Source organism: Rhinoderma darwinii, chromosome 7, assembly GCF_050947455.1.
Source record: "Rhinoderma darwinii isolate aRhiDar2 chromosome 7, aRhiDar2.hap1, whole genome shotgun sequence".
NCBI lineage: Eukaryota > Metazoa > Chordata > Amphibia > Anura > Rhinodermatidae > Rhinoderma > Rhinoderma darwinii.
Window position 1 is genome coordinate 99,116,729 of NC_134693.1, and position 26,917 is coordinate 99,143,645.

Below are 26,917 nucleotides of genomic sequence, written 5' to 3' on the forward strand. Positions count from 1 at the left end.
AGGCTCTATCAGGAAGGTCAAAAGTGGCCAAAGAGGGAAGGGGTTAAGGACATAAACTGGGACAATATCATAAAAAAATAAAAATACACAAACTAAATGGGACATTTTTAACAGCCTCTTAAAAAGTTCCTGTGAAGCTCAGAGCTACTAGTCTTGAACTTAATTATCAATTGCCATCCAAGGTCCCTATTGCCCTAAAACATCAGCAGACCTTGGTTTGTACCCCCTGGAACCCACGCAACATGTCTTGGCTCAAAAATGTTGTCATTTCGACTCCTTCATAATTGCGGCCTAGTACCGTATGCAAAGCCCGGACCTAAATTTAAAGGGCCGCCCGAACCGGAAGTTAGGGCCGTCACAGACACAACATACCACCTATAAATCTGTTGCTAGAAAAGGAGATCTGTTCCAGGCATCAACAGACTGCAGCTCCCCAACACCAGACCTATTACAAGCAGTCCTGAGTGGGAATGCTACATCTGCCATAACCTCTCTGTCATCCAGACTGCGTGAGTACAGGAGTAACAGCTAAAATGTCAAAAATAGAATACTACTCCATATAAGTTGTACTTGGTAGCTATGCAGAAATATATTGGTCTGAGTCTCACCAAAATAGAAGGTTTTTCTATTTTACGTGCGTTTGGACATTTAAAGGGCCATTGACCCATTTTTTTTTTTGTTAGACCATCCACTGTCGACTATCATTGTATTCTTCAACTCGGCAAATATTTTAGGTCTCCGGCCTGACCTTCACTACCCAAAGGGCTTTGCTCAAAATTTTTTAGGCACAATCTAATAGTGCTACAGCAACTCTAAACCTCTCCCCAAGCTTTGTATGTACACTATCCGTATCAGTATGTAAGACCCCCACAGGAGTGGTGTCATATCGGAGAAAATATTTCTGCTATATATCCGCACCATTATTATGGCGAAAATTGGCCTAAAGAATTAAAAACAGGCCCTCGGTTCTAGTCGCAAATATGGATACATTTCTAAGGAGACAGGGGGAGAGCCAAGCACAACCTAAAGCCTCCTCACCACTAAGTGATGTACCTAAATGCGGTGACTCAGAGTCAGACCACCATACCGAAGAGGAGCACAACACAGACGAAAGAGAACTTCCAATATCCAGATCATCCATGAACGAATACTAGCTAAGGCGCTAGAGCCAATTGCACATGATCTGTCAGATATCAAGCAAGAACTCTCACAACAGAGTTGAGGTCCTTGAAAAAAATCAATCGATCATTATACACTCTTTAACTGAAATCACCACTTGCCTTCAAACCTAAGAAGAGCATATCAACAAAATGTACTCCGTCCTTGAAAACCAGGAAAACCGTGATAGGAGGAATAATATTCGGATTAAAGGTCGTCCGGAATCATTTGCCAATGAGGTACTTCCTAAAGCCTTAACGGAGGTTTTACATAAAGTCCTAGACCCAGAGGATTTCCCGCATCTAGTCATAGAGCGGGTTCATAGTTAAATAGTACGGTTGAAAAAAGACACATGTCCATCAAGTTCAACCAAGGGACGGGAAAAGGGAGGCAAAAAATGGAGGAGCTAATATTTTTTTGTTCTAGGAAATAATCTAAGCCTTTTTTAAAGCCATCTACAGTAGCTACTGTGACCAACTCCTGCAGTAGACTATTCCACATATTCACAGTTCTCACAGTAAAGGAGGCTTGTCGTCTCTGCAGATTGAACCTTTTTTTCTTCAGATGGAGGGAGTGCCCCCTTGTTTTTTGAGGGGATTTTACATGGAATAGGATTTCACCATATTTTTTGTATGTGCCATTAATATATTTATATAAGTTAATCATGTCCCCCCTTAGTCGTCTCTTTTCATAGATCACTCATCTCCTTCAGATACTCCAAGTGATATAATCTGATGAATTCTAGACTATAGGATCAAAGACCGCATCATGCAGAGAAGTAGACTCTACAAATTCAATACGACAATGCTCAATTCTGCATCCTCCAAGATTTGGCACCGTCCACTCTCTATAAGGGTAAACTTTTCAAATCTATATTAAGACAGAAGCACATCCAATTTTGTTGGCTTTTTACACTTGGCCTTTCCTTTTCTACAAATGGACGATGCTTAACAGCCAAAACTTCGACAGACATTCGGATCATATGCTCTCATCTTGACATCTCTCTAGAGTTGTATCCTGATTTAGAATCAATCCACAGTGCTTCCCACCTTCGGCACATTCCTCAACCATCTCAATGGGAAATGGTACATACTCTGAAAAGTCAAAGAATGAAACGTCGTTTCAACAGGACCCCTCTTGCCTCAACGATGTCTAATCCTTCATGAACCTGGAAAGAACTTGTTTGGTAACTATAGTTATTCTCGTGAAAGAAAGGAGATATTATTAACACTTTATTTTCTCTTGTACTTATATAGGTTTTCTATATTGTATTTTGACATGTTTTTATTTACACGAGTGGTCCTCCTTTCTGTGTGAAATCTGTTTGGACTAAATTTTGGTCTGTTATGATACTGTCCCCTCATAGAATTGTTCTCTTTTAACTATCCATATGTTACGAAAGTATATAAACATTTACTAAGTAGCACTTTATTATATAACTCACCTAATGATAATATTTTTTTGCTTAATTATTATTGGAGTTAGGCGTCTTGCCTACTTTAGGTCTAAGGAGTATTTTTGAGTCTTATACAGATAGGAAGATAGTATTCCCGCAGTCATCTTTCTATTATACTAATGACTTTGTTATGGTCAAACACTTTAGGTTTCATGTAATAACCCCTCTTTATATTTAGATGTTTCTTCCTTTTTTTTTCTGAACCCAATGGAGATCTCATAGATCATAAACTGAGTTGGGAGAAGTTACATGCTGGTTAAAAAGAGATGTTTTCATTATGGTGCTTAAGTTCAACTCTCACAGGTAATTTAACTTGAGATGTAAGATATGGTACCAATCACTATACTACTATATCATACTCTTTTCGAGAGTTTGTTTCAGGTCCACTCTCAAAGTACTGGAGTCGACATATAGACACGTAGCTCCAATAAACCCTTTGAATATGATTTGATATTTGGACTCTCTGCTAATCCTTCTTCAATATCTGTTCAATTAGAAAATAAGCTTCTTGTATTAATTTTGTGTTGTTATTTTTCTCACCTATTGAATTTTCTCTGGTATTCCACCATGTTAGCTGTTACACACTAAATGTATAAGACTGATTTGAAACTCGTATTTCTTTATGCTTTCTATATTTTATACTGTTTTTTTCTCCCTTACACCCTACATCAACCCTTATTTTTTACATACAACTATTCCCCTCAAGAGAGGTACAGACGCAAAATTTTCTCTTTTCACAATACGGTAATGGCTAGTAATCTTTCATCCTGGAATATAGTTTCCTATAATGTCAGCGGTCTTAATTCACTCGTAAAGAGAACACTGGTACTTACCTACCTTAAAAAATTAAAGCGGACATTGTACTAATTCAGGAATCCCATTTTAGGATCAATAAGTCTCCTAATTTCCACGCTTCATATTATAGTCAATGGTTTCTCTCACATTCTCCGAATAAAAAATCATGTGGAGTCGCCGTAGCTTTGGCTAAACATGTGCCTCTCATTCTACAAGATACTCTGTCAGATAGAGAGGGGAGATACATATTTGTCAAGGGTCTTTTGGCAGGTTCACTGGTAACCTTTTTTTCTGCCTCGAGTTTTGCAAGGTCGATTACATCTTTTTATTTAGTTCAACTGAAACATTCTGCAATATTTAGGGTTTTATATTTTATATTTCATTTTGCATACTAGTACAAGTAAAGCACAATTAAAACAGGTGTTGTGTCTTGTAAAGCAGTCAGTGTGATCCAGTCTCGTGACCCAGTTTTGGAAAATGCTGTGGTTGACATGTGGCTACATCTGTTAGAAAACCGTGCGCTCTTATTAGTAAGCTGAATTTTCACAGCAGTAATAAGACACATGTCAAAACTGAAAATGTCATAACCTCCAAAAACCATCTCAACAGCTTACACTATAGGAACCACCATTTATTCTGTGACAAATATCTAGTTCACTGGAACAAACATCGGGGAATCGCCTGACTTTAGGGAAATAAGGACAAAGCAATGTAAGCAGTTTATGGTTTAGACCTTAAGCAGTTTAAGTCTTAGTGAATACAGGCAACATGGTAAGTCACATGCGTGGTTAATCTTTTCACTGCCAGAGGGGAAGAGATAAAATGTATGCCATCGCCAATGCTAGAGCTATTGAATGTAACATCTTAGGGTATGTGCACACGTAGTGACCATAAACGTCTGAAAATCCAGAGCTGTTTTCAAGGGAAAACAGACCCTGCTTTTCAGACGTTTTTTGACCAACTCGCATTTTTTGCTGCGTTTTTCGCGCCGTTTTCGCTGCGTTTTTTACGTCCGTTTTTGGAGCTGTTTTCATTGGAGTCTATGAGAAAACAGCTCCAAAAACGTCCAAAGAAGTGTCCTGCACTTCTTTTGACGAGGCTGTATTTTTACGCGTCGTCGTTTGACAGCTGTCAAACGACGACGCATAAATAACAGGTTGTCTGCACAGTAGGTCGGCAAACCCATTCAAATGAATGGGCAGATGTTTGCCGACGTATTGTAGCCCTATTTTCAGACGTAAAACGAGGCATAATACGCCTCGTTTACGTCTGAAAATAGGTCGTGTGAACCCAGCCTAAGGGTTTCTCGCTTGAGTTTATGATCATTAAGTTCTGCCCTGATTTTATTTAGATTTGTTTCTTAAATATAATTTATACAGGACCTGTCTCTTTTTCTTTAATACTTTTAAGAAAGTTTATAATTAAAATAATTTAAAATATAAAAGATAAACCTTTGTATGCTTGCATGGAAAAGTGGGTGTCTAAGACACAATAGACGTGGACTGCAGCCCTTTCAGCCCCTTTAACATTCCTACAAGTCATTAAAAAGGGTTGTGCAGCACCTCTCTCCTCCGCTCGATCTGACAAATTTTGAAAGACGCTGCTGCACACCGGGCAGGGCAGTTGCTGAAGAAAGCGTAGGGCTCCTGGCAGGTATCGTGCACGCTTCCTATTCTAATTAATAGAACATGTGCATGATACATGCCAGTCGTCGGACAGTTGGAAGAGTGTTAGATCCCATGGAAGAGAGAGCTGCTGCAATAGATAGTTTATGGGCCTGTACACCGCTACATCGGCTTTCCGAGAAAAGGCGAACAGAAACAAAGCAGCTCAGCGCTCACACGAGCGCTTCTGCTGATTCATTTTAGCTATTGGTGAGGATCTCCGTGCTCGAACCCCCACCGATCAAAACTTCTGACATGTCACTATGACATGTCAGAAGTTTGTTGAATGTTTAGTTACCATTTAAATATGAGATGTTATCTATAAATTGTTATTTCCTTGTCTGTACTGACTGGGAGTGCACTAGAGAAGATACTAGGGCGGACATGTGATGCTTTTGTGCAGTTTGCCAGCATTAATATACTTGAAATGGTGGAACCAACGTAAAAATGAATTATAGGCCATTAATGAATTCACTTATAAATAAAAAACAAAAACACACAATAGGTGACAGGTTATCTTTAAAAATAAGTTCTACCAAAAATATATAACAATTTTAGCTAGTTGTTAAATGCTAAAAAAAAAGTTGTCCCATCAGGATTACGACCACCCCCTTTGCATATGCCCTATTAGAGCATATGGACATCTTTGAGGGGGTGTACCCCCGATTGTCTCCCCCCCCCTCTACTAGCCAGTGCAGAAAGCTACTAACAAGAAGTAGCTCTCGCTGTGGAGAACTTGGGCTGTTATTTAATATTACATTTCTCCTGCAGCAGGCGCTAACTTCTTCTAATGATTTAATTTCTATACAAATTATTTCTCGGTCTCCTCTGCACAATCTACAGTACAGCAATAGCTACGAAAAACAGAACTGACTGCTCCTGATCCATTACAAATATATTGTGGATGTGTCTCAAACTTCTGTTTCCCTTATTATGAATCAGCAGAAGTAAGGATTTGATGAGCTGAAGGCATGTGTCGAAAAGAGGAGGAAGGACAGGGAAACTGACTGCAGCCAGGGTTAGTAGTCATAGAGGATAATTTATCAACATTTCTACGGCAGTTTTCTGGCATAGAAAAGTTGCTAAAGGGCCAAAAACATTTGGACTTTTCTGCCACCCTTGCCACTTTTGTGGGAAGGGGGTAAGGCCATCATGGCCAAACAAATTTATTATTAAAAAAAACTGGCTTAAATTATTGCGGAAATCTACACCAGCTCCTAGCTGTGTAGATTTCACTCTAAGGGACGTAGCAAGGTAGAGGCCCGTGATTGTCTTCTACATTGTCCCTCCCCGATTAGACTATTTCCCCGCCCTCCATTGTACCAGAAAATAAAATAAAAAAAATAAAGAAATTATACTCACCTCTCCATTTCTCTTCTCTGGCTCTTTCATCACTTCAGTGCTGCTCATACAATGTAATAACACCAGGCAGCATCAGAATGTTTTATGTGATGCACCACTGTTGACGCAACGTCATTAGTAGTGCATCACATACAACATTCTGATGTTGCATATCTGGCCTTGACTCGGTTTGGTGTCAGGACCTTATATGAGTGGCGCTGGAGTGATGAAGGACCCGGAGGAGAGATGAGAACAGTAGAGAGTACTGTGGTGAGTATGTGTTTTTTATTTTATGCCTAATGGGGGAATGCATGGCACATGGCCCCGGTCGTTGAGCCACAATTGACGCTGCTTCGTCTCTTAATAATTGTGTTGCCGTTTACTCAAATTTTTATTTCTATTAAGACAGGCATATTAAAAGGCAGTCTTAATAAATTCCACCCATAGTGTTCTGTAGTAGTGATAGTGTTTATCGTGAAAGGAGGCTGGTGCACTTTTGTGTGGTATTGGTTGAGGGACATGTATCTCTATTTTTTCCAGTGGGATAAATGGAAAGGAGGAGATTATAAAGGTTGTCCAGGATTAGGAAATGGGTCTGCTTTTTTTCCCCTGAAACGCCACATGGGCTATGTTTGGTATTGAAGTTCAGCCTCATTCACTTACTCCTGGGCAACACCCTTAAGATTTTTCTTTCTATGGTTAGTGTTATATTTAAGACTTAAGTGCAACAACTATAAATGGTTCAGCTCAGTAAATTTGCATTGTTCAGCTGCTTTATAAGTGACTCCTAGTGTGTTTTAAATGTGTTATATAAAAAGTCTAGATTGCTATTTTCAGTTGAAACTTAAAGGAACAGTGTCACCAAATTATTTTTTTTTATATCAGTTTTATGTTAGGGTTTTATTAAAAACGTTTATATTTATTTGTGTGTTTGTGTGTTACTTTTTTCTATTTTTACACTTTTTCTTCCCTATGGGGGCTGCCATTTTTTTTTCCATTTCTGTATGTGTCGATTAACGACACATACAGACATGGAATACGGCAGCTCCAGTCCCATAGGGACTGCGAACGGGGCCCGTTCCATCCACTATGGCATGCGCCGCTCCCACACAGTCCGATTTGAAATGCGCGCCGTCCGGCGACATTTTCCTGTGGACCGGAAGTCGCGGCCGGGCAGTAAGATTACTACTTCCGGTCGCGGCTTCCGGACTTGTGCACATGGACACATCACGACTGGAGCAGGTAAGTGATTTCTATGTATGTTCGTGTTTCAGTGTGTTTTACTAGTGTATGTAAACCTTCTACACTGTGTGTTAGCTCAAAAAATGGTGACACAGAGTGTAGGAGGTTAGACCGTTCAAACCCCTCGTTTCTCCCGGCACTAGCCAGGATAAAGGAGGGGGGGATTCTGAGAGCTCACTAGAGCGAGGGATTTTTTCCCAATTTTGCAGCATAAAGCAAAGTGGTTGCTTTACCACATGCAATGCTGCAATTTTGGGAATTGCTCCATCTAGTGACCAGTGCTGGGAAATATTATAAATTGAATCCAATTTATAATATTTCCTGACTCGTGAAAAAAATAAAAAAAATGAGAACAATGTTTAATCACCTACAAACTAATTGTTTAACTAAAAAAAAAAAAACATGTTTTGCTGACAACACATTCCCTTTAAATCAAACAGGAAAAAAATAAGTTTCTGATCTCTGATAGGGGTTTATTCTTAGTTGTATTCAACAATTAAAGCTAATAACAATGCAGTTGGCTGAATACTAATTCCCAGATCACTCGGTATTCAAGAATAAGACTGATGCAAATTTAATTATAAGATAATGCTATTTCATGTCAAATTATAACACATTTCCACAGAGTTTACTGATTAAGGATATTATTTAAAGTGATCCAAGATTAACTAGACTGATCAGTACAAGTAGATTTAAGCACTAAAATGTGCCGCTAATTATGATGTAATTACAGATTAAATCAAATGTATGTAGCACATTTACCATCATCACTTGTATGATGTATTGAGCTGGTAAATTTTTATCAATAAATATCCCCCAAGGTAAATGATTTAACATTTCTAAGAATTGAAATTAAATCATGCACCAACAAAGACTCTGCAGGACCTGTACCCTAATGCAATATTTCCTTGGAAAAGCAAAAAAAAAAAATCTATATTTTTTTTTTATAATAACATGTGCAGGATTGTTTTTCTGGAAATGTGAATGACTCATGACCTTCAGGTATGTCTGACCTTTGCCATAATTATGAACTGTGTTAACCTTACATTGTTTGCAGTCTGTTATGCAGAGAATGACAGATTTAGAGCTTTAGATTACAGCTGTAGCCAAATACACAAATGACGACTCAGGAATCAAAAAACAAATAAAAAAAATTAACCAGTCAACATAACTATTACAAAGTATCTTGAGAAAGCTTCCGTCTCCCCCTCAAGTAAGCATATATTAGTAGAAAATAACAAACTAAGGCCAAAAATACACATAGATTATAGTAGGGTCCCATAATTTTTTAATGGTGGGTAGCCTGATATATTTTGTGGGGTCTCTTGACACCATCAAACCCTATACACAGATACATATACATAAAAATATAAATAAATCTATACATAGCACAGCATTTGAAAATGGAAAAGAAACCACAGTGTCCACATAACTGAGGAGAAAACAGAGTAACTCTACTATTGTTTAAAATTGGGCAGCGCATTCAGCGTGTCACCAATTGGGAATCACTGATCTACCTTCTCCTGATAAACTAAAATGGAACCAAGTTATCCATTCCAAAAAGGAGCCACCAGGACATACATACTTACTTTATTGCACTTCCCATGTAAAGGCCTGTGGTTAGGTACTATCAACTGGTTATATGAGAGAAATGCAGTTTGCAACTCCATTGTATATTGTTGATATGGCCCTCAATGAGCCTCGTATTGCCGAAAAAAACCGCAAATAAACATTAATGGTTAAACAGGAAATTCTGGAGCTGGCCATAAATGGTGGATTGTCTCAGTGAGACTGTACCAATGATCTTTGAGTCATTTCCATTTCTCAGACCCACACTTTGCCACCAGTTTAGAGCAGTCTGATGCTTTCTATTGTAACTTTCCGTGGTCGCTGACCCTGAACTCCTCCCATTCTGTCGACGCCCTTCTCTCCATAGATGTCTGCACATAAGGCCGTCCTGTTCTGCAGCCACCACTAGGGAGCGCTCGCGAGCTCAGTCCAGCCTTAAGGAGCCAGAGCGCACACATGTGTGAAATTGAGCTGATTACTCGCAGATCACGCTGGACTATAAGAAGGGCTCTGCCCCTCCCTGCATTGCCTGAGCGTTTTTTTGTAGTTACCCTAGTTTGTTTCTGAAAATGGTCTCCTAGTGTCTTCCAGTTCCCAGTGTTTCCCGTTCCTGCTACCTGTAACCTGTATCCCGTGCTATCCTGGTCAAGTGCCGTATTGAGTTGGAGTCGTGCTGTGCTGTGTACCATGACTGTCCTGTTACACCATGCTTGGTGTCCGCCTGCTGTCCCTTCTGAGCCTGCCTCGCTACTGTCTGAAGCTACCACAGGTACACCAATGCGAACAATAGACTTTGACCTGTGTCCTGTTGGCCAGCTGCCATACCGTTAAGGCGGTACGGCCCAGTGGATCCACATACCCAACGTGACATCTATCTTTCTATGAGTATAAGGATAGAGTCAGAGATTGGAAATTTTTTCAACCAGTTTGTATTGCTAGAATTGCAAAGTATTCCCCACATACAGATTTTTTTCTCAGACAGACAAATTAGATGCACAGTTGCTCTTTTCCATAAAAAATGTTTACAGTATAGTTGTTTTCCGAAAAATTTTGTCTATTGTAGAATTCAAAGCAACATCAGCAGAGACTAATTAATGTAGGTAGATGCCCCTGAACTAAAAATTAGGTAAGCATTTCTCAGCGGGATGGTGGAGGCTCCCTTAAATTTCTTGGTGGTGGGGGCCCCAAAGTAATTGCCCCATTTGCCCTTCCTTAAAATCTCAACATTAGTAAGCAGTTATGTGAAAGGGCAACACACTTGGCTATTACTTCACATGACGTACTATTTATACAGCTATAACTGCAACATCTATAACCCTGTGATCAGTTGCCTCTTTTTGCTTATAGAATATTTTATTCTAAGGTACATGTAAAGGAAACAATACCTGCATTTGCAAACACCAGTATTGTGCACACAGTCATTGAATTTGCATCTTACAGATAAAATAATAATCACAAGATAGATAGATAGATAGATAGATAGATAGATAGATAGATAGATAGATAGATAGATAGATAGATAGATAGATAGATAGATAGATAGATAGATAGACATTTTTCTGACAATTAATTTCCTTCTTTCCAGCTGCCAGAAATCACACATGCCCTGCTATACTGGCTATACAGACAATGCAGGAAGCCAGCAGCGTGTCTCCAATATGGCCACTCCCAGGGAAGTTAATAAAAAATAAAAACCTACATTTAAAAAAAGATAATAAACACATTACTACTCTTCTCCATACTTACACCTAATACATGAAGCTAAAATTAAAGTACATGATACATTCCCTTTCATGGTACTTCATTAGGACTCTCAGAAAGAAAAAGTTCAAGTTTGTGGAATGGTCATACTGTATAATCCTTGTAGTGCAGCCAGCTGACCTTTGGAATATCTTCATATACCTTTTACTTGTTTTTCATTCAACATTTTCTAGTTAGGTATTGCATTATTCTGTACATGTAACTCATAAGAGCATTTTTCCATTAAACCTAAGCCTATGCGAGACATTGATACATGATTATCCATGGTTTAATGTCAGGAAAGGTGAATAGTTAGATAAATGGAACAAAAACAAAACATAAAACGCAAGGTTGTCATAAAACAATATGAAATATATATTTACATTTTTTTTTAAAATAGTGTTGAAAACTTTGCACTTATACAATAATGTTCCATCTGTTGTGAAGCATCATTCAAGATTAGGAATTGTCATGAATCCATTACATGAACACATACAATGAGCTGTGATCTAGATGATGTTGATGGACTCAACCGAGATATTCTACATGAATTAGGGAAATAATGAAAATCTCCTCTGCTTAAAATTTCATTTACATACAAAATATCCTTTTACCTTCATCTCCTTTAACTGACTTGTGACACCTTGTTCTTCTGAACTGAGATCATCAGTCAATACTGAAGAGGACTTGTCAGAGGTTAAAGAAAAGGCCTCCATTTCTGCCAGCTGCACCTAAGCAAAACCATTATTAGTGATATGAATTTGTGATTTGCCCCGTTCATACATTTACTTGTTGAGTCCTGTTTAGCATACAATCTCTGATTAGAGAATTAAACTTCCAGAAGCTTGAGCTAAATCACCCCTGACTGTTTTGTCTACGGGAGAGCAGGTATTTCATGTTAATCCCATATGCTAATCCTGCGGTGCACAGTCAATATAACCATAAGCAATGCATGGAAGCCAGCAGTGGTTTTTTTTTGTAGATAATCCCATTCTAGTTCCAGCAGGACTGTTTATCTCTAAGAGAGTACAGTGTTTTAGCATGTTTAGAACTAAGAACGAAACTAATTAATACTAATTGGCAAATATACCAACACTTTCCACATTGCTATGGTGTTTTTTCAATGGACATCATTAATCAAACAGTGGTATTACATTTCAAGACGACAGGGCTAAATGGGGCTAATTACAATTTAACACCTTTGGAACAAGCGTAATAAGACAATGCCAATATAGTAGCCAGGGCTATCTACTAAATCCATGCATACAGGTTCCAGGTAATGCTGTGTATACTTTCTACAAGAAGCCAGAGCCCCAATCCCTGTACTCTAAATTCAATGTAAACATCCTGGAGAAGAAGTCAAGCCTATAGTCCAGTCCAGTCTAGTAGTCCAGACTATAGTAAGAGCAGTATATAGTAATAATAATAATAATAATAATAATAATTCTCTAGGTAAAAACACCTTGAAAATTCATAAAAATTCAGTAGCTAGGCTCTAAAGTTTACTTGTGGTTTCAGCAGTTTTTGATGGGACTTTTTGTGGTATAGTTATGCTCATTGACATTACTACCTTTTGTTTTGTCTTTATAAATGCTTATCCCCTTAGTGACCAGCCCATTTTAGGCCCTAATGACCAAGCTATTTTATTCGTTTTTCTATAGTCGAATTCAAAGAGCTATAAAGTTTTTATTTTTTCGTCTACATAGCTGTATGAGGACTTGTTTTTTGCGGGATTAGTTGTGCTTTTTAATGGCACCATTTTTGGGTACATATAATTTTTATATTAACTTTTATTAACCTTTTTGGGGGGGATTATAAAAAAAACCTGAAATTCCGCCATTGTTCTATGCGTTTTTAAATTGACGCCGTTCACTATGCAACGTAAATAACATGTTACCTTTATTCTATGGGTCGGTACGATTACGGCGATACCACATATGTAGAGTTTTTTTTATGTTTTACGACTTTTGCACAATAAAAACACTTTTGAACTAAAATTATTTGTTTTTGCCTCGTCGCTTTCCAAGAGCCGTAATTTTTTTATTTTTCCATCAATGTAGTGATTTTTTGGGCTTGTTTTTTGCGGGACGAGACGTACTTTTGATTGGTACTGTTTTGGGGTGCATGGGACTTATTGATTCATTTTTATTATGACTTTTTTGGGGGGCAATTGAAAAAAATGGCAATTTTGCCATGGTTTTTTGCGTTTTTACGGTGTTCACTTTGCGGTTTAAATTACCTATTAACTTTATTAATGGAGTCATTACGGTCGCGGCCATACCACATATGTGTACTTTTTTTTTTTACACTTTTTTTACACTTTTACTAAATAAAACCACTTTTTAGGGAAAAAAAATGGATTTATTTTTTTACTGTACTTTTTATTAATAATATTTATTTCACTTTGATGACTGATTTTATTAGTCCCACTAGGGGACTTTACTGTGCGATGTTCCGATCGCTGCTATAATGCTTTGGTATACTTCGTATACCAGAGCATTATTGCCTGTCAGTGTAAATCTGACAGGCAATCTGTTAGGACGTGCCGCCGGCGCGTCCTAACAGGAATATGTCCAGGGCAGACCTGGGGGCTTTTATCAGGCCCCCGGCTGCCATGACACCCCATCGGAGACCCGCGATTTCATTCGCGGGCCGCCGATGGGTGACAGAGGGAGCGCACTCCCTCTGTAAACAAAGTTAAATGCCGCGGTCGCTATTGACGGCGGCATTTAACGGGTTAAACGGCCGCGATCGAAGTAAACTTCGATCGCGGGCGTTGGAGCAGGAGCTCAGCTGTCATCAGACAGCAGAGCCCCGGCTCCTGCCTGCACGGGAGACCCGTGCAGGACTTAGACTAGGCTGACGTGAAAAGGCGTCAGCCTAGCCTAAAGCCCATTAGTGAATCACGTAAAAAGGCGTATTGGTGGTCACTAAGGGGTTATAGTCCAAATGGTGTTACACATATTCCTGTGTTAGGGTTAGTAGTATTAGGGTCAGGTTACACATTCTACATTAAATTATAAATTTGGGATTATAACAATTATAATTTATAAGTCAACTTTCTTTTTGATGAGACCTACTACCTAGCATTAAAGCTGGCCATATACTTACAATAGCTGTTGGCGAGAGCTTTTCCTCCTGACTCCCACATACACATGCGTGCGTGTGTTTTCAATGGGGAGAGAGGAATGCAGTTGCTTATCTCCAGCGGGAACAAATATCGGGCATGTTAAATTCCCTGACGGTGGGGGGTATTGACACCTTCATACACATTAGATAGTTAGCCGGTCCCAGCAACTTTCATCTAATGCGCCCCTGGGCTTGGTCTACATGGCGACTTAAAGAGAACCTTTTACCTGCCCATATATGTGCAGCATGTAATAGGCAGTACTGCACAAACCCTGTCTAATTTTTTCCTCTCCTCCACCGTTATTTAGATATCGGTGCCGTTATTTTTGGCGCCTGATGTGTAAATAACCCCCTGAACGGTCAGTGGGGCATGTAAATGGCATGGGGGCGTGTTACTATCGCTGTGACACTGTCCAATCAGCTACTGACAGTGTCACAGCCTACTTGTGCTGTGTGATCTATCTCGCTAGATCACAAGTCTTTCCTTCACTGTCTGAAAAGAGGAGGAGAGCGTGAGCGCGCATACACGCATGCACAGCTCCGACACGGAACAGAAGAGAAGAAGAATATGAATTCTTCCTCTTCCGTTCCGTGGCGGCGGGAGTATTGTCAGCAGCGACGTTGGAGCTGTGCGCGTATGCGTATTTCAGCAGACAAGGACGACAAGACTGTATGATCTCTCGCGAGATCACAGTCTTGTCATCCTTGTCTGCCGAGAGCTGAAGTTTGAATGTGCGCACGTGCACAGCTCCGGAGCCGCTACTGGCGATACTCCCGACGCCACGGAACAGAAGAATTCACATTCTTCTTCTCCTCTTCTGTTCCATGGCGGCGGAGTTGTGTGCGCGCGTGCACACGCTCTCCTCTCTCCAGCTCTTGTCAGACAGTGAAGAAAAGACTGTGTGATCTCGCGAGAGAGATTACGCAGCACAAGCAGAATGTGACACTGTTTGCAGCTGATTGGACAGTGTCACAGTGATGTTACATGCCCCATTGACAGTTAAGGTGGTTATTTACATATCGGGCACAAAATATAACGGCACCGATATCTAAATAACGGCAGAAGATAGGATTTTTTTTTAAAGTAAGACAGGGTTTGTGCAGCACACAGCTGCACATGTATGGGCAGGTGATAGGTTCTCTTTAAAGTCATATGTTAAATATCACTGCCTGAAAGAACGATTAAAATAAACTTTATTTAGTTTCATATAAAATGGATTGGTATGCCAATATAACTGTTATCAGGCACAAGCAATTGATATCAGACTGATTTGAGCACCGGGAAAGGAGAGAGTGAAGGCTCAATTTCCATCTGATAGGACCAACCCTGCTCTAATTAACAAAAGATCTAGCTGAATAAATTGCCACTGAATTGTTTAACTGTCTAACACTACGTGTCCCTACGTGTTTGTACACCCAATTTGTATAAAGGGTGCGTCCTCAGGGGTCACAGACAATTCTTAGATTAGCTATCACCGGACAGTACTATCGTATACTATATGGCATAACCCGGTTTATACATGTCACAGTAGAAAATAATTGCTGGCTGCATGTGCGCCGGGAGAACGCCGAGTCTAAATATGCTTAGTCCCTGCTGGCTCTGATGACGCCGATACATGGGCGGAACTAATCCTTTTTAGACTCTGCGTTCTCGGCGCGCGTGCAGCCAAATACCAGTGTCGTTTGCACGCCGGGAGACACGATACAGTACTTCTCAGTACTGTTCTGCAATTATTTTCTACTGTGACATGTGTAAACCGAGTTATGACATATAGTACACGATAGTACTGTCCGGTGATATCTAATCTAAGAATCGTTTGTGACCCCAGAGGAAGCACTCTTAATATAAACTGGGTGTAGAAACGCGTAGGGACATGTAGTGTTAAGGGGGTTTTACACTGGGCGATTATCGGGCAGACAAGCGTTCATAGAACGCTCGTTGCTGATAATTGCCCTGTGTAAACGCTCGATCATCTGATGGTCGTATCGTTTTAAAGAACGATTCGGGCCATAGAAAGCCGCCACAAAAGATAGGACATGACCTACAGTTTACAAATGAATGATGAAGTTTGGAAAACTAGAGCACGCATCTCTACTGTCAGCAAGTTTGCTGAGACTCCATTATATACTACAATGGAGTATTTTGACACAGATCAATGATCCCTGGGTGAATATCTGTCTCCATTTACTTGTCAAAAATTGAGCAGCCTAAATGACACTTGTTTACAGAAACCCGACCTTAAAATATTTCATGCTTCAATCTCCTGTAGTGTGCAAGATGATTTATCTAGATGTGAAGGAATTTAGTAAACCATTTCCATTGTTTTGTGCATTACTGTAGATTGTAAGCTCTGCAGAGCAGGGATATAGATTTTTAAGGATTTGCGTACATGGAAAGACTTAGTTTGGACAGCTAAGAACTGGTTTATATTCATATTTTATAGCCCTGTTTTAAGGGAATATTGGATTAAATAACAGAGGAGAGTAAACGCATAAAACATTACTTTCAAACTGTTTTTCTTATGTCTTAAGATCCATTTTCCTTTTTTTTAAAATGGTACGTGTAGGGGTCTCTATTACGTAATTTTAACAAACTAAAACCATATAGTTATCTATGAGGCAATTGTAATTATTGAACATATCACAGTCAGTATATGTTTCCCATCCATGCTGTTCTATAATTTATTTAAAACCAAGTACCAACATTCTGGGTGCTATAAATGATATTTGGGAATTGCATATTATTGCATATTATACATCATGATGATATTAGAACAAGCTCCCTTTAGCCAGGAACAAGTTCAGATAATAGCCTGGAAGGCTGTGGGCTATTTAGAATGTTACTCCTGGGGCATCGAAGGACATACATACCACAGAGGCAGACTATGGTTGGTCCAATCATCTATTCTATTGGGTGGAGGAAACCCGTACAGGACTACCCTCTTTAGAGGAACTGCATTTTTAGTCAACAAGGGGTGAAGAAGCAGCCCAAGTGTTATGGAAATGGCATGGAAGATATAACTAACATCAGGCACTTCTGTCCTGGGTGTCAAAACCTAGCAAAATAATAGGGGGGAGGTTATATGTATCATTGTTCTGTGGCCCTTTCTCTCCTTTCTATGTAGACCTGTGACTAGAGCTTATTGTCTCCAGGTTAAAAGCAGAACACTCCCATGGCTAAATGGAGCATTGTCAATACTGCAATAAAGTTAAGAAAATATAAGTTTCAGGGCTTCAGTTAAATAAATATCCTCAAAAAAATCTTCTCTCAAGGTTTTACTGTTACTGTGTTTTAGCATATATGATGGTGGTAAACACAACCTATAAATGGAGATGAGAAGACTGTGCTGAGCTGCAGTGAAATATATGTAAATGATCCATGAGCTGATAAGAGATAGGATTTCGGCAGAAAATGTGAAAATCTGGGCAGAGTAATAAAGAATATAGCATCTTTAAGTCACTTGCCATAAAAATGTCAATTCAGGCAAGTATGGGTATGACCTTGCTCTGTTACGCCTCAGAAGAAAAAGCCTAGTATCTTTGCATGCAATGTCTAGAATCAGATATATAAACTTTTACTGAGTATTTTTTCCTTGGTATTTCTGATTCTTCTAATTGTGATGCACAGAAATATCCAGAATGCCACCTGTCTGAAACAAATTCTGAAAGAGTTGTGTAAAGACTTACATTATCTTACATATACAAATTGCAGTGGATCATATTATCCATAATTGGCTACTAAAATCTATGTAAAGCATTAGATTTACTAAAACTAAAGCCCATAGGAAGACAGGAAATAAACATATCTCCAAAGATGTGGTACAAGGCTGTTCTAAAACTCTGCAGTCTGGAACAAGAAACTGCAACGGGCTATATCGCTTTTTTCTCATGAGAAGGAAAACAATGGCCTTTATTCATTACATACACTATTTTCCACTATCTGCTGTCCACAGATGATAAGCAGAGTGGAAATGGACATAGTGGAAAAGAAGACAAGACGTTCTCGGTCTGCACTGGTACTGTACATCTTAGAGTTAATATAGGATAAGATGGCCCTTTGTATATTTTCTGTGCTGCCGCAAGAGCCTAGCAGTGCAAAAAATAATTTTCCAAAAAGTGCTGTCAACCGCAACATTTTAGTGGTTGCATCAGGGCTGGGTCAAGTTTGGTGGAGCCCGCTGAGAATAAAATTTGATTGGTGCCACCGCTGCAATAACTGTCATAAATAATGTACGGCTAACTTAAAAGGGTTTTCCCATCCTAAGAAATTGATGGCCCACCCACAAGATAGGCCATCAATATCTTATCGGTCGTGGTCCGACTCCAATCAGCTGTTTTGAAGGGGCCGTGGGAGAAGGCTATAATACTGTGAACAGCATCTATGAGTGTGTCGGCGATTCACAGTGTGAGCAGTAAAGGAAATGAAGGGGAAGCAGCGCTTGTATGAGCATTGCGGCCCTTTGAAACAGCTGACTGGCGGCGGTGCCGGGAGTCAGACTGCAACCGATGAGATTTTGATTGCCTTTCCTGAGGATAAGCCATCAATTTCTTAGGACCGAAAAACCCCTTTAAGCTGGGCAATCTTATATGGAACAGCCTGAGTATGCACTGATGTTTGCTGTTGGGAGGAACAAGAATTGGGCATATGATATTTCAATATGTCCAATCATTTTTTTTACTCCTCAAGGTAATTGGAGCCAGAAGTGTCTGGCAGATATTTATTCTCAACTTTTTATGGCACTTTGAGAATAAACAGTAATGTTTGGCCACAGGATTTCAGGGAGCATTAGGGCATGTTCAGGTGAGGCAGAGTTGCTGCGAATTTCCACTGCGGACAGGCCACAATGAAAATCTGCAGCAGACAATTTGTCCTTTGGTTTCTATAGCTTTTTAGTTAAGTTAGTGCAGATATTGCGGAAAACAACTGTGCGCAATATAGCTTGCGGTGTGGAATTTACATTCCACAGCATACACAGTCTGTTGCGGAACAGCAGCGAATTTTCGTTGCGCATTTCGGCATTTGCAATTCAAAGGCTAAAATCTGCAGCAAGTCCGCTGTAAAATCCCGCCGTCTGGACAAACTGTTACATATGCAAATTTTGTTGCAGATTCGTGGCGTAATTGCTGCACGTTTGCGGCACAATCCGCAGCGGAAAATTTCTGCCATGTCTGAATGTGCCCTTATAGTTCTAAAGAAAGGGAAAAGTTTCAGCTCATGGTATATTAGTAAATGCAGCATAACCACCACTTCTGTTAGAGGTACTGTACACTTAAAAACTGGAGGGAACTGAGAGGTGGCAAGTGCTAGGTGGTTTAGGTAACTGGGCAAATGCCTCTTTTCCCCTTCCTAATTTCCAACTTGGTTGCATGGGATCTCACATATTGTGCTATGAGCATAATTGCCTCAGATCATTTTATGCCCAGCCTACAATAATTCATAAATAAAGGAAGATGTGAAAAAATAAATAAATAAAAAAAATACAATTTTATACATATATATATAAGCAGCACCCAGCGTCAAATTCCAAAATGGTAATGGGTGCAAGCAGGTAATCCCGATCCGAGGATTTTGAGATATAAATAGAAGAAATTTCACAGCACTCTAATGAAGCAAAAAGGTGTAGTTTTATTCAGTCAACACAAAGCTGCAACGTTTCCGTCCTACTATAGGACCTTTTTCAAGCATGTGTTGACTAAATAAAACTACACCTTTTTGCTTGAAGTGCTGTGGGATCATACAATGTTAGAAAGGTTTGAATTCTATATTTCTTTGCATTATTCCACTTTGTCTCCATCTAGTACCAATTGTAATGTGGGGTGACATTCCCAGTGACTGGAAATGTGATTTTTTTTTTCAATTGGCGCATGTTAAGGTGTCGAAAGACGGAATGGGGAAGATTTATCAAAGTGTTTAAAAATAAAAAGTAGGGCAATTGGCCATGGCAGCCAATCAGGATGCTACTTTCATTTTCCAAAGGGGCTCTGAAAAATGAGAGTTGAAATATGATTGGTTGAAATGAGCAACTACTCCACATTTCCTTTATACTAGCTTTAATAAATCTCTCTCATTCTTCTGTGTTTGGCCTGTGTTAGAGCCTTTGTATTTAGGCTAGTTGCCTATTCATTTTCTTAGTTAGCTTTGGTGCAATTTTTAGTGTCCTTTATATTTATAGATTACATTTCTATTACACATTATTGATCTTATTTTACCTATATTATAAATTAATTATGTTGGAATACATTTTAACTCAAATTTTAACTGGTTATTGTGCTCTCATTAATTGTAGGTTTATTTAACCAATTGGACCTATCTAAAGCTACTGTTTGATATACTGCGTCAAAATGTTTATTTTTATAGCATACCTTTAATATAGGGATTGTCTAACCCATTTAATGTCCACCCCTTTTTTATGCCCTACATATGGATGCCATAGAGGAGAAGTCCCCTCCATGGAACCCTCTTCTATTAGCCTTAGCGGAGAGCCGCTAGCAAAGAGCAGCCATGGCTGACCCAGCCTGTCCTTGAATTACATAATCAGCTATTCAGTAGAATGGCTGGCATAAAATACCCCATTTCCCGTGCAGCGGCTTAAATTAAGCCAAACTTGAAGCGAACATTTATCTCCATGCTGACGTCATTCTAAAAATGGCTTGTCATAATGAGACTAACACTTTAATACTGCTTGTTCACCTTTGAAAATTATTACAATTTATATGTATGATTAATCTACATAGATAAATGTGTCTAACAATATAAATATATTGCATGATTTATCTTGTACTGATGCTGAGTTACAGCCTGCAATATAATGCAGAGCTGTATTCAGAGTTCTCTTTTTTACTGAAAATAGTAAAAAGCTTGTTATTAGATGTATCCCCTAAAAGCTTAGCTGATCTCATATCGTGCAATTGGGGGGGAGGGTGTTCATTTTTCTTCTGTACAGTGCATAGTGTAAAGACTACACTTCCCAGCATGCAAATCATGAGGGAAAATTCTGTGCAGACACTAATGCAGAAGGGAAAGCTTGATAATTTTATCTATTGAGCGTGCAGAATTGTGAATGCAGCTCTGAGATATAGCACATGCTGTTATTCAGGTTCACTGAATGATAAGTAAAGCAATGTAATTGCAATAAACTGTACATTGGTATTCAAAAGTGAAACCATACTCACATATATATTTTTCACTGTATATGATGTTACAGAGCTGTACTATATACCGTGTGTCTTATCACCCGATTCTAAGCAAGAAAATTCTTATAGACTGGCATGAAAACACAATTTTTCAAAAAATAAATTAGGAAAGTAACAAAGGACAAGTTTTACCTCCTGCTTATCGTGGTTGCACTTTTCACACACTGCTGGTGAGGAGTAGTGATGGAAAACGGATCCAGAGAGGTTATCAATAATCATCAATTCTCCTTCAAATGAATCCTTGATTATCAATGAAACGCTGTCCAGCCACAAGTTCTCCTAGTAAAGTTAAAGATCATAGTTTGTAATATTTTCAATATCTGATACTCATATCATAACGTATGAAGAAAGACATCTAAAACTATGAAAATATAGCTCTATAAAAGGTGTCTAAATAAAAATAAAATTACATAAAAACATCTGTTATTGCATATTTAAAGACTAAGTAAACCTTTGAATCCTTTGATAAACTTAGATTTGACCGGTATTAGTCTATGTTCACACAGGGTGGATATGGTACACAGCGTATCTGCCGTGGAGCCCGCAGGGTATTCAGGCCGAAAAAATACACAAAATTGTGGTGCAAATTTTCAGGTGGATTGTCCGCTGTGGAAAACAGCAGGTTAAAAAAAAGGCTTATACTTACCCGTAGTCATGGCGATGCGTCTCTCTAATATCCTGCAGCCCGGTTTCCTGGGATGACATTTCATCCCATATGACTGCTGCAGCCTGTGATTGGCTGCAGAAGTGAAATGGGATGAAACGTCATCCCAGCAGGCCGGCCTGTATGGAGAAGCATAGAGATCTGGGTAAGTATATATATATATATATATAATTATTTATTTATTTTTATTTATTTTTTTATTTTTCAGAGTTGCGATTTTTTTTGTTGCAGTCGAATCGCAGCTTTTCCGCTACAAAAATAGCAACATTTGCTATTTGTTGCAGCTTTTATCTCCCCATTGAATTCAATGGGGAAACCCACAAAAAAAGCAGCGAATCCAAAGCATAAATTGACATACTTGCGGATTAAAAAAACACATTACAGGTCAATTTATAAATAGTTTCTAAGTATTTTTTACACAGTATATGTATGAGTTTTGTTCAAATCTCATCCCCTCTGCAGCTACTGTATTACGCAGCGAATTTTCCACAATTAAATTTGTTGCGGAAAATCCACAGTGTTTACGCATACACTTAGGGTTATATTGTGTATTAGAAGCACACAGGAGTCTTTGTCAGACTAAACCGACAGGTTGCAGTGGCGTTATACAGCTTCTATGTACACTACCGTTCAAAAGTTTGGGGTCACCCAGACAATTTTGTGTTTTCCATGAAAACTCACACTTATATTTATCATATGAGTTGCAAAATGACTAGAAAATATAGTCAAGACATTGACAAGGTTAGAAATAATGATTTTTATTTGAAATAATAATTTTCTCCTTCAAACTTTGCTTTCGTCAAAGAATGCTCCATTTGCAGCAATTACAGCATTGCAGACCTTTGGCATTCTAGCTGTTAATTTGCTGAGGTAATCGGGAGAAAGTTCACCCCATGCTTCCAGAAGGCCCTCCCACAAGTTGGATTGGCTTGATGGGCACTTTTAGCTTACCATACGGTCAAGCTGCTCCCACAACAGCTCTATGGGGTTGAGATCTGGTGACTGCGCTGGCCACTCCATTACAGATAGAATACCAGCTGCCTGCTTCTTCCCTAAATAGTTCTTGCATAATTTGGAGGTGTGCTTTGGGTCATTGTCCTGTTGTAGGACGAAATTGGTTCCAATCAAGCGCTGTCCACAGGGTATGGCATGGCGTTGCAAAATGGAGTGATAGCCTTCCTTATTCAAAATCCCTTTTACCTTGTAGAAATCTCCCACTTTACCAGCACCAAAGCAACCCCAGACCATCACATTACCTCCACCATGCTTGACAGATGGCGTCAGGCACTCTTCAAGCATCTTTTCAGTTGTTCTGCGTCTCACAAATGTTCTTCTGTGTGATCCAAACACCTCAAACTTCGATTCGTCTGTCCATAACACTTTTTTCCAATCTTCCTCTGTCCAATGTCTGTGTGCTTTTGTCCATATTAATCTTTTCCTTTTATTAGCCAGTCTCAGATATGGCTTTTTCTTTGCCACTCTGCCCTGAAGGCCAGCATCCCGGAGTCGCCTCTTCACTGTAGACGTTGACACTGGCCTTTTGCGGGTACTATTTAATGAAGCTGCCAGTTGAGGACCTGTGAGGCGTCTATTTCTCAAACTAGAGACTCTAATGTACTTGTCTTGTTGCTCAGTTGTGCAGCGGGGCCTCCCACTTCTCTTTCTACTCTGGTTAGAGCCTGTTTGTGCTGTCCTCTGAAGGGAGTAGTACACACTGTTGTAGGAAATCTTCAGTTTCTTGGCAATTGCTCGCATGGAATAGCCTTCATTTCTAAGAACAGGAATAGACTGTCGAGTTTCACATGAAAGCTCTCTTTTTCTAGCCATTTTGAGAGTTTAATCGAACCCACAAATGTATTGCTCCAGATTCTCAACTAGCTCAAAGGAAGGTCAGTTTTATAGCTCCTCTAAACAGCAAAACTGTTTACAGCGGTGCTAACATAATTGCACAAGGGTTTTCAAGTGTTTTCTAATCATCCATTAGCCTTCTAACACAGTTAGCAAACACAATGTACCATTAGAACACTGGAGTGATGGTTGCTGGAAATGGGCCTCTATACACCTATGTAGATATTGCATTAAAAACCAGACGTTTGTAGCTAGAATAGTCATTTAGCACATTAACAATGTATAGAGTGCATTTCTGATTAATTTAATGTTATCTTCATTGAAAAAAACTGTGCTTTTCTTTCAAAAATAAGGAAATTTCTAAGTGACCCTAAACTTTTGAACGGTAGTGTATAATGGATACATAGAAGCTGCAGCGCTAAAACTAAATACATTTTTTTGGGGACTTTAAAAAGTCACATGAGCGCAGTTTTTTTGCGGGATGAAGTGTTTTTTTTTAACCAGTTGAGGACCGCACACTGTATATATACGGCACAGGATAAAGCTTCTTGCCTGGGCGATTGGGCAGCTGAGCGTCGGATGTCTGGCAGTCAAAAACTGTCAGGGACCCTGAAGAGATGAAAGAAGTGGTTTTCACAGTTTCTGACTTCTCAGTACTCATGTACACAGCGCTCAATGAGCGCTGTGTGTAGAATAGAGATGACTATCGTTCCCAGAAGTCATGTGACTGGTCACATGATTGCAGGGATTTCAGTAGCAGCAGGCTGATACTAGGTCGAATTAGACCCTGCAATGCCCAAATAGTGACAATATTCGCTATAACACGGCTAATTTCCCCTGTAACTAGGACTTCTGTGCAGCGCCAATTACATTAGAAAAGTATAGTATAATTTTTTTTTAAATTAAATAATACATTTCCCGAAAGGTCTTTTTTGACCTATAAGGGACAGGCCATAATAATGAAAACATAAAAGTTAAAAAAATTAAATAAATTAATTAATTAAATTAAAATTGCACATAGAATATGCCCTAAAAGCTACCCCCCGCCAATCGTTGTCCCAATGCTATCCCTTACGCAATTAGCTTAATATAGACATGTAATAAATATATTTAAAAATGTATAATATACAATGACGGTCACAAATAAAAAGTCTATTTTTGGGTAACACTATATTATTACCAGAAATAAATTGCTAAAATGTAAAAAAAATAAAACATTTGTTACAATTCTTTTCAAACTACAACCCTAAAAATGCTCAAAAAAAATCATAAGAAAAGAAACTGCATTAGTAACGAAAACATTTTTTAAGAATAATGTTGCTAGCCCAGCACACAAAAATCTGAATTGGTTAATGGCATAATTTAATGTACCATATAACGTATTGGGAAACTGATAAAAAAAAATATTTGTAGGATGGAATGGGAAAAAAACAGTGATTCCTTCATTGTTGTTTTTACCGCGTTCAAATAAATAACAAAGTAATAAAGGGAATTGTAAAATAAATAAAATCAGACTTCACTAAGAAAAGTTATATGATGATTGTTGTCTAAAGCTAAAGCCTCATGCACACGACCGTGATTGGTCCGTGATATACATGTACATAACTATGATGCTAGGAGCCTGGCTCCCTGAACTGTGTTTGGTCTGGGAAAGGCGGCCGACATGCGGTCCGTATATCACGGACCGAACACGGTCGTGTGCATGAGGCCTAAGGGGAAGACACATTAAAAACTAAACTGGGGTCTTTGTTCTTGGGGCAACTGTATAAAAATGTCAAAGGTTACACAATGCACACATATTTGGCATCACTACGCACGTGGGAGTTAGAGGATCTATTTTGGGGTACATATTATTAATTGAACAAACTACAACAGAACATAATAAAACACTAAGAAAAATAATTCTGACCATTTTTCACTAACATAAAAATGTATCAGCTCTGGTTTTAAATAAATAATAACAAAACCCTTTGTGTCCCCCAAAAATAATTTTGTCTAAAATAAGAAATAAAAAAATATTCATCTAGGATTACAAAAGATGATATTCTGCCCATGTAAGCCTGGCAAAGACCACCTTTACCTGTTTTGACCTTGTGTTTTTTTCAAATCTGACATGTGTCACTTTATGTGGTAATAACTTGGGAATGCTTTGACCTATCCAAGCGATTCTGAGACTGTTTTCTCGTGACATATTGTACTGTATGTTAGTGGAAAAATTTTATCAATAAATTCAGTATTTGTTTGCGAAAATCACCAAGCTTTAGAGAAAATTTGCAAAAATTTGCATTTTTCTAAATTTAACTGTATCTTCTTGTAAGACAGATAGTAATACCACACACAATAGTTACTAATTAACATTTCCCATATGTCTACATTATGTTGGCATCGTTTTTTGAACATCCTTTTCTTTTCTAGGACGTTACAAGGCTTAGAAATTTAGCATCAATTTCTCACGTTTTCAAGAAAATTTCCAAAACCTATTTTTATAGATACCAGTTCAGTTCTGAAGTGGCTTTGAGGGCCTTGTATATTATAAACCCCCATAAGTCACCTAATTGTAAAAACTACACCCCTCAAAGTATTCAATACAGCATTTAGAAAGTTTCTTAACCCTTTAGGTGTTTCACATGAATGAAAGCAAAGTAGAGGGGAAATTTACAAATTTCTTTTTTTTTGTCGGAAAATCCATTTTAATCCATTTTTTTCTGTAACACAAAAGGTTTTACCAGAGAAATGCAACTCAATATTTATTGCCCAGATTCTGCAGTTTTTAGAAATATCCCACATGTGGCCCTAGTGTGCTAATGGACTGAAGCACTAGCCTCAGAAGCAAAGGAGAACCAAGAGGATTTTGGGGCCTCCACTTTATTAGAATATACTATAGGCATCATGTCAGTTTTGAAGAGGTCTTGTGGTGCCAAAACAGTGAAAACACCAACAAAAAAACACCATTTGGCAAACTACACCCCTCAAGGAATTCATAAAGGGGTATAGTGAGCATTTTAACCCCACAGGTTTTTTGCTGAATTTAGTGGAATTAGTCCGTAAAAATGAAAATCTAATTTTTTTTCCAATAAAACGTAGAAATTATCAATTTTTACAAGGAATAAAGAAGAA

General features: G+C 38.7%; 1 protein-coding gene across 2 annotated transcripts in view; it reads right to left on the reverse strand.

The window, feature by feature from the left end:
• CACNA1I (calcium voltage-gated channel subunit alpha1 I) overlaps nucleotides 1–26,917 on the reverse strand; it is an 884,757-nt gene that overhangs the window by 32,973 nt on the left and 824,867 nt on the right. For both annotated transcript variants that reach the window (XM_075833728.1, XM_075833727.1), the window contains exons 33-34: nucleotides 21,421–21,567; nucleotides 11,580–11,696 (exon numbers count right to left, since the gene is read on the reverse strand). In XM_075833728.1, the coding sequence (XP_075689843.1) occupies nucleotides 11,580–11,696; nucleotides 21,421–21,567 (264 nt within the window). The remainder of the gene's footprint in view (nucleotides 1–11,579; nucleotides 11,697–21,420; nucleotides 21,568–26,917) is intronic.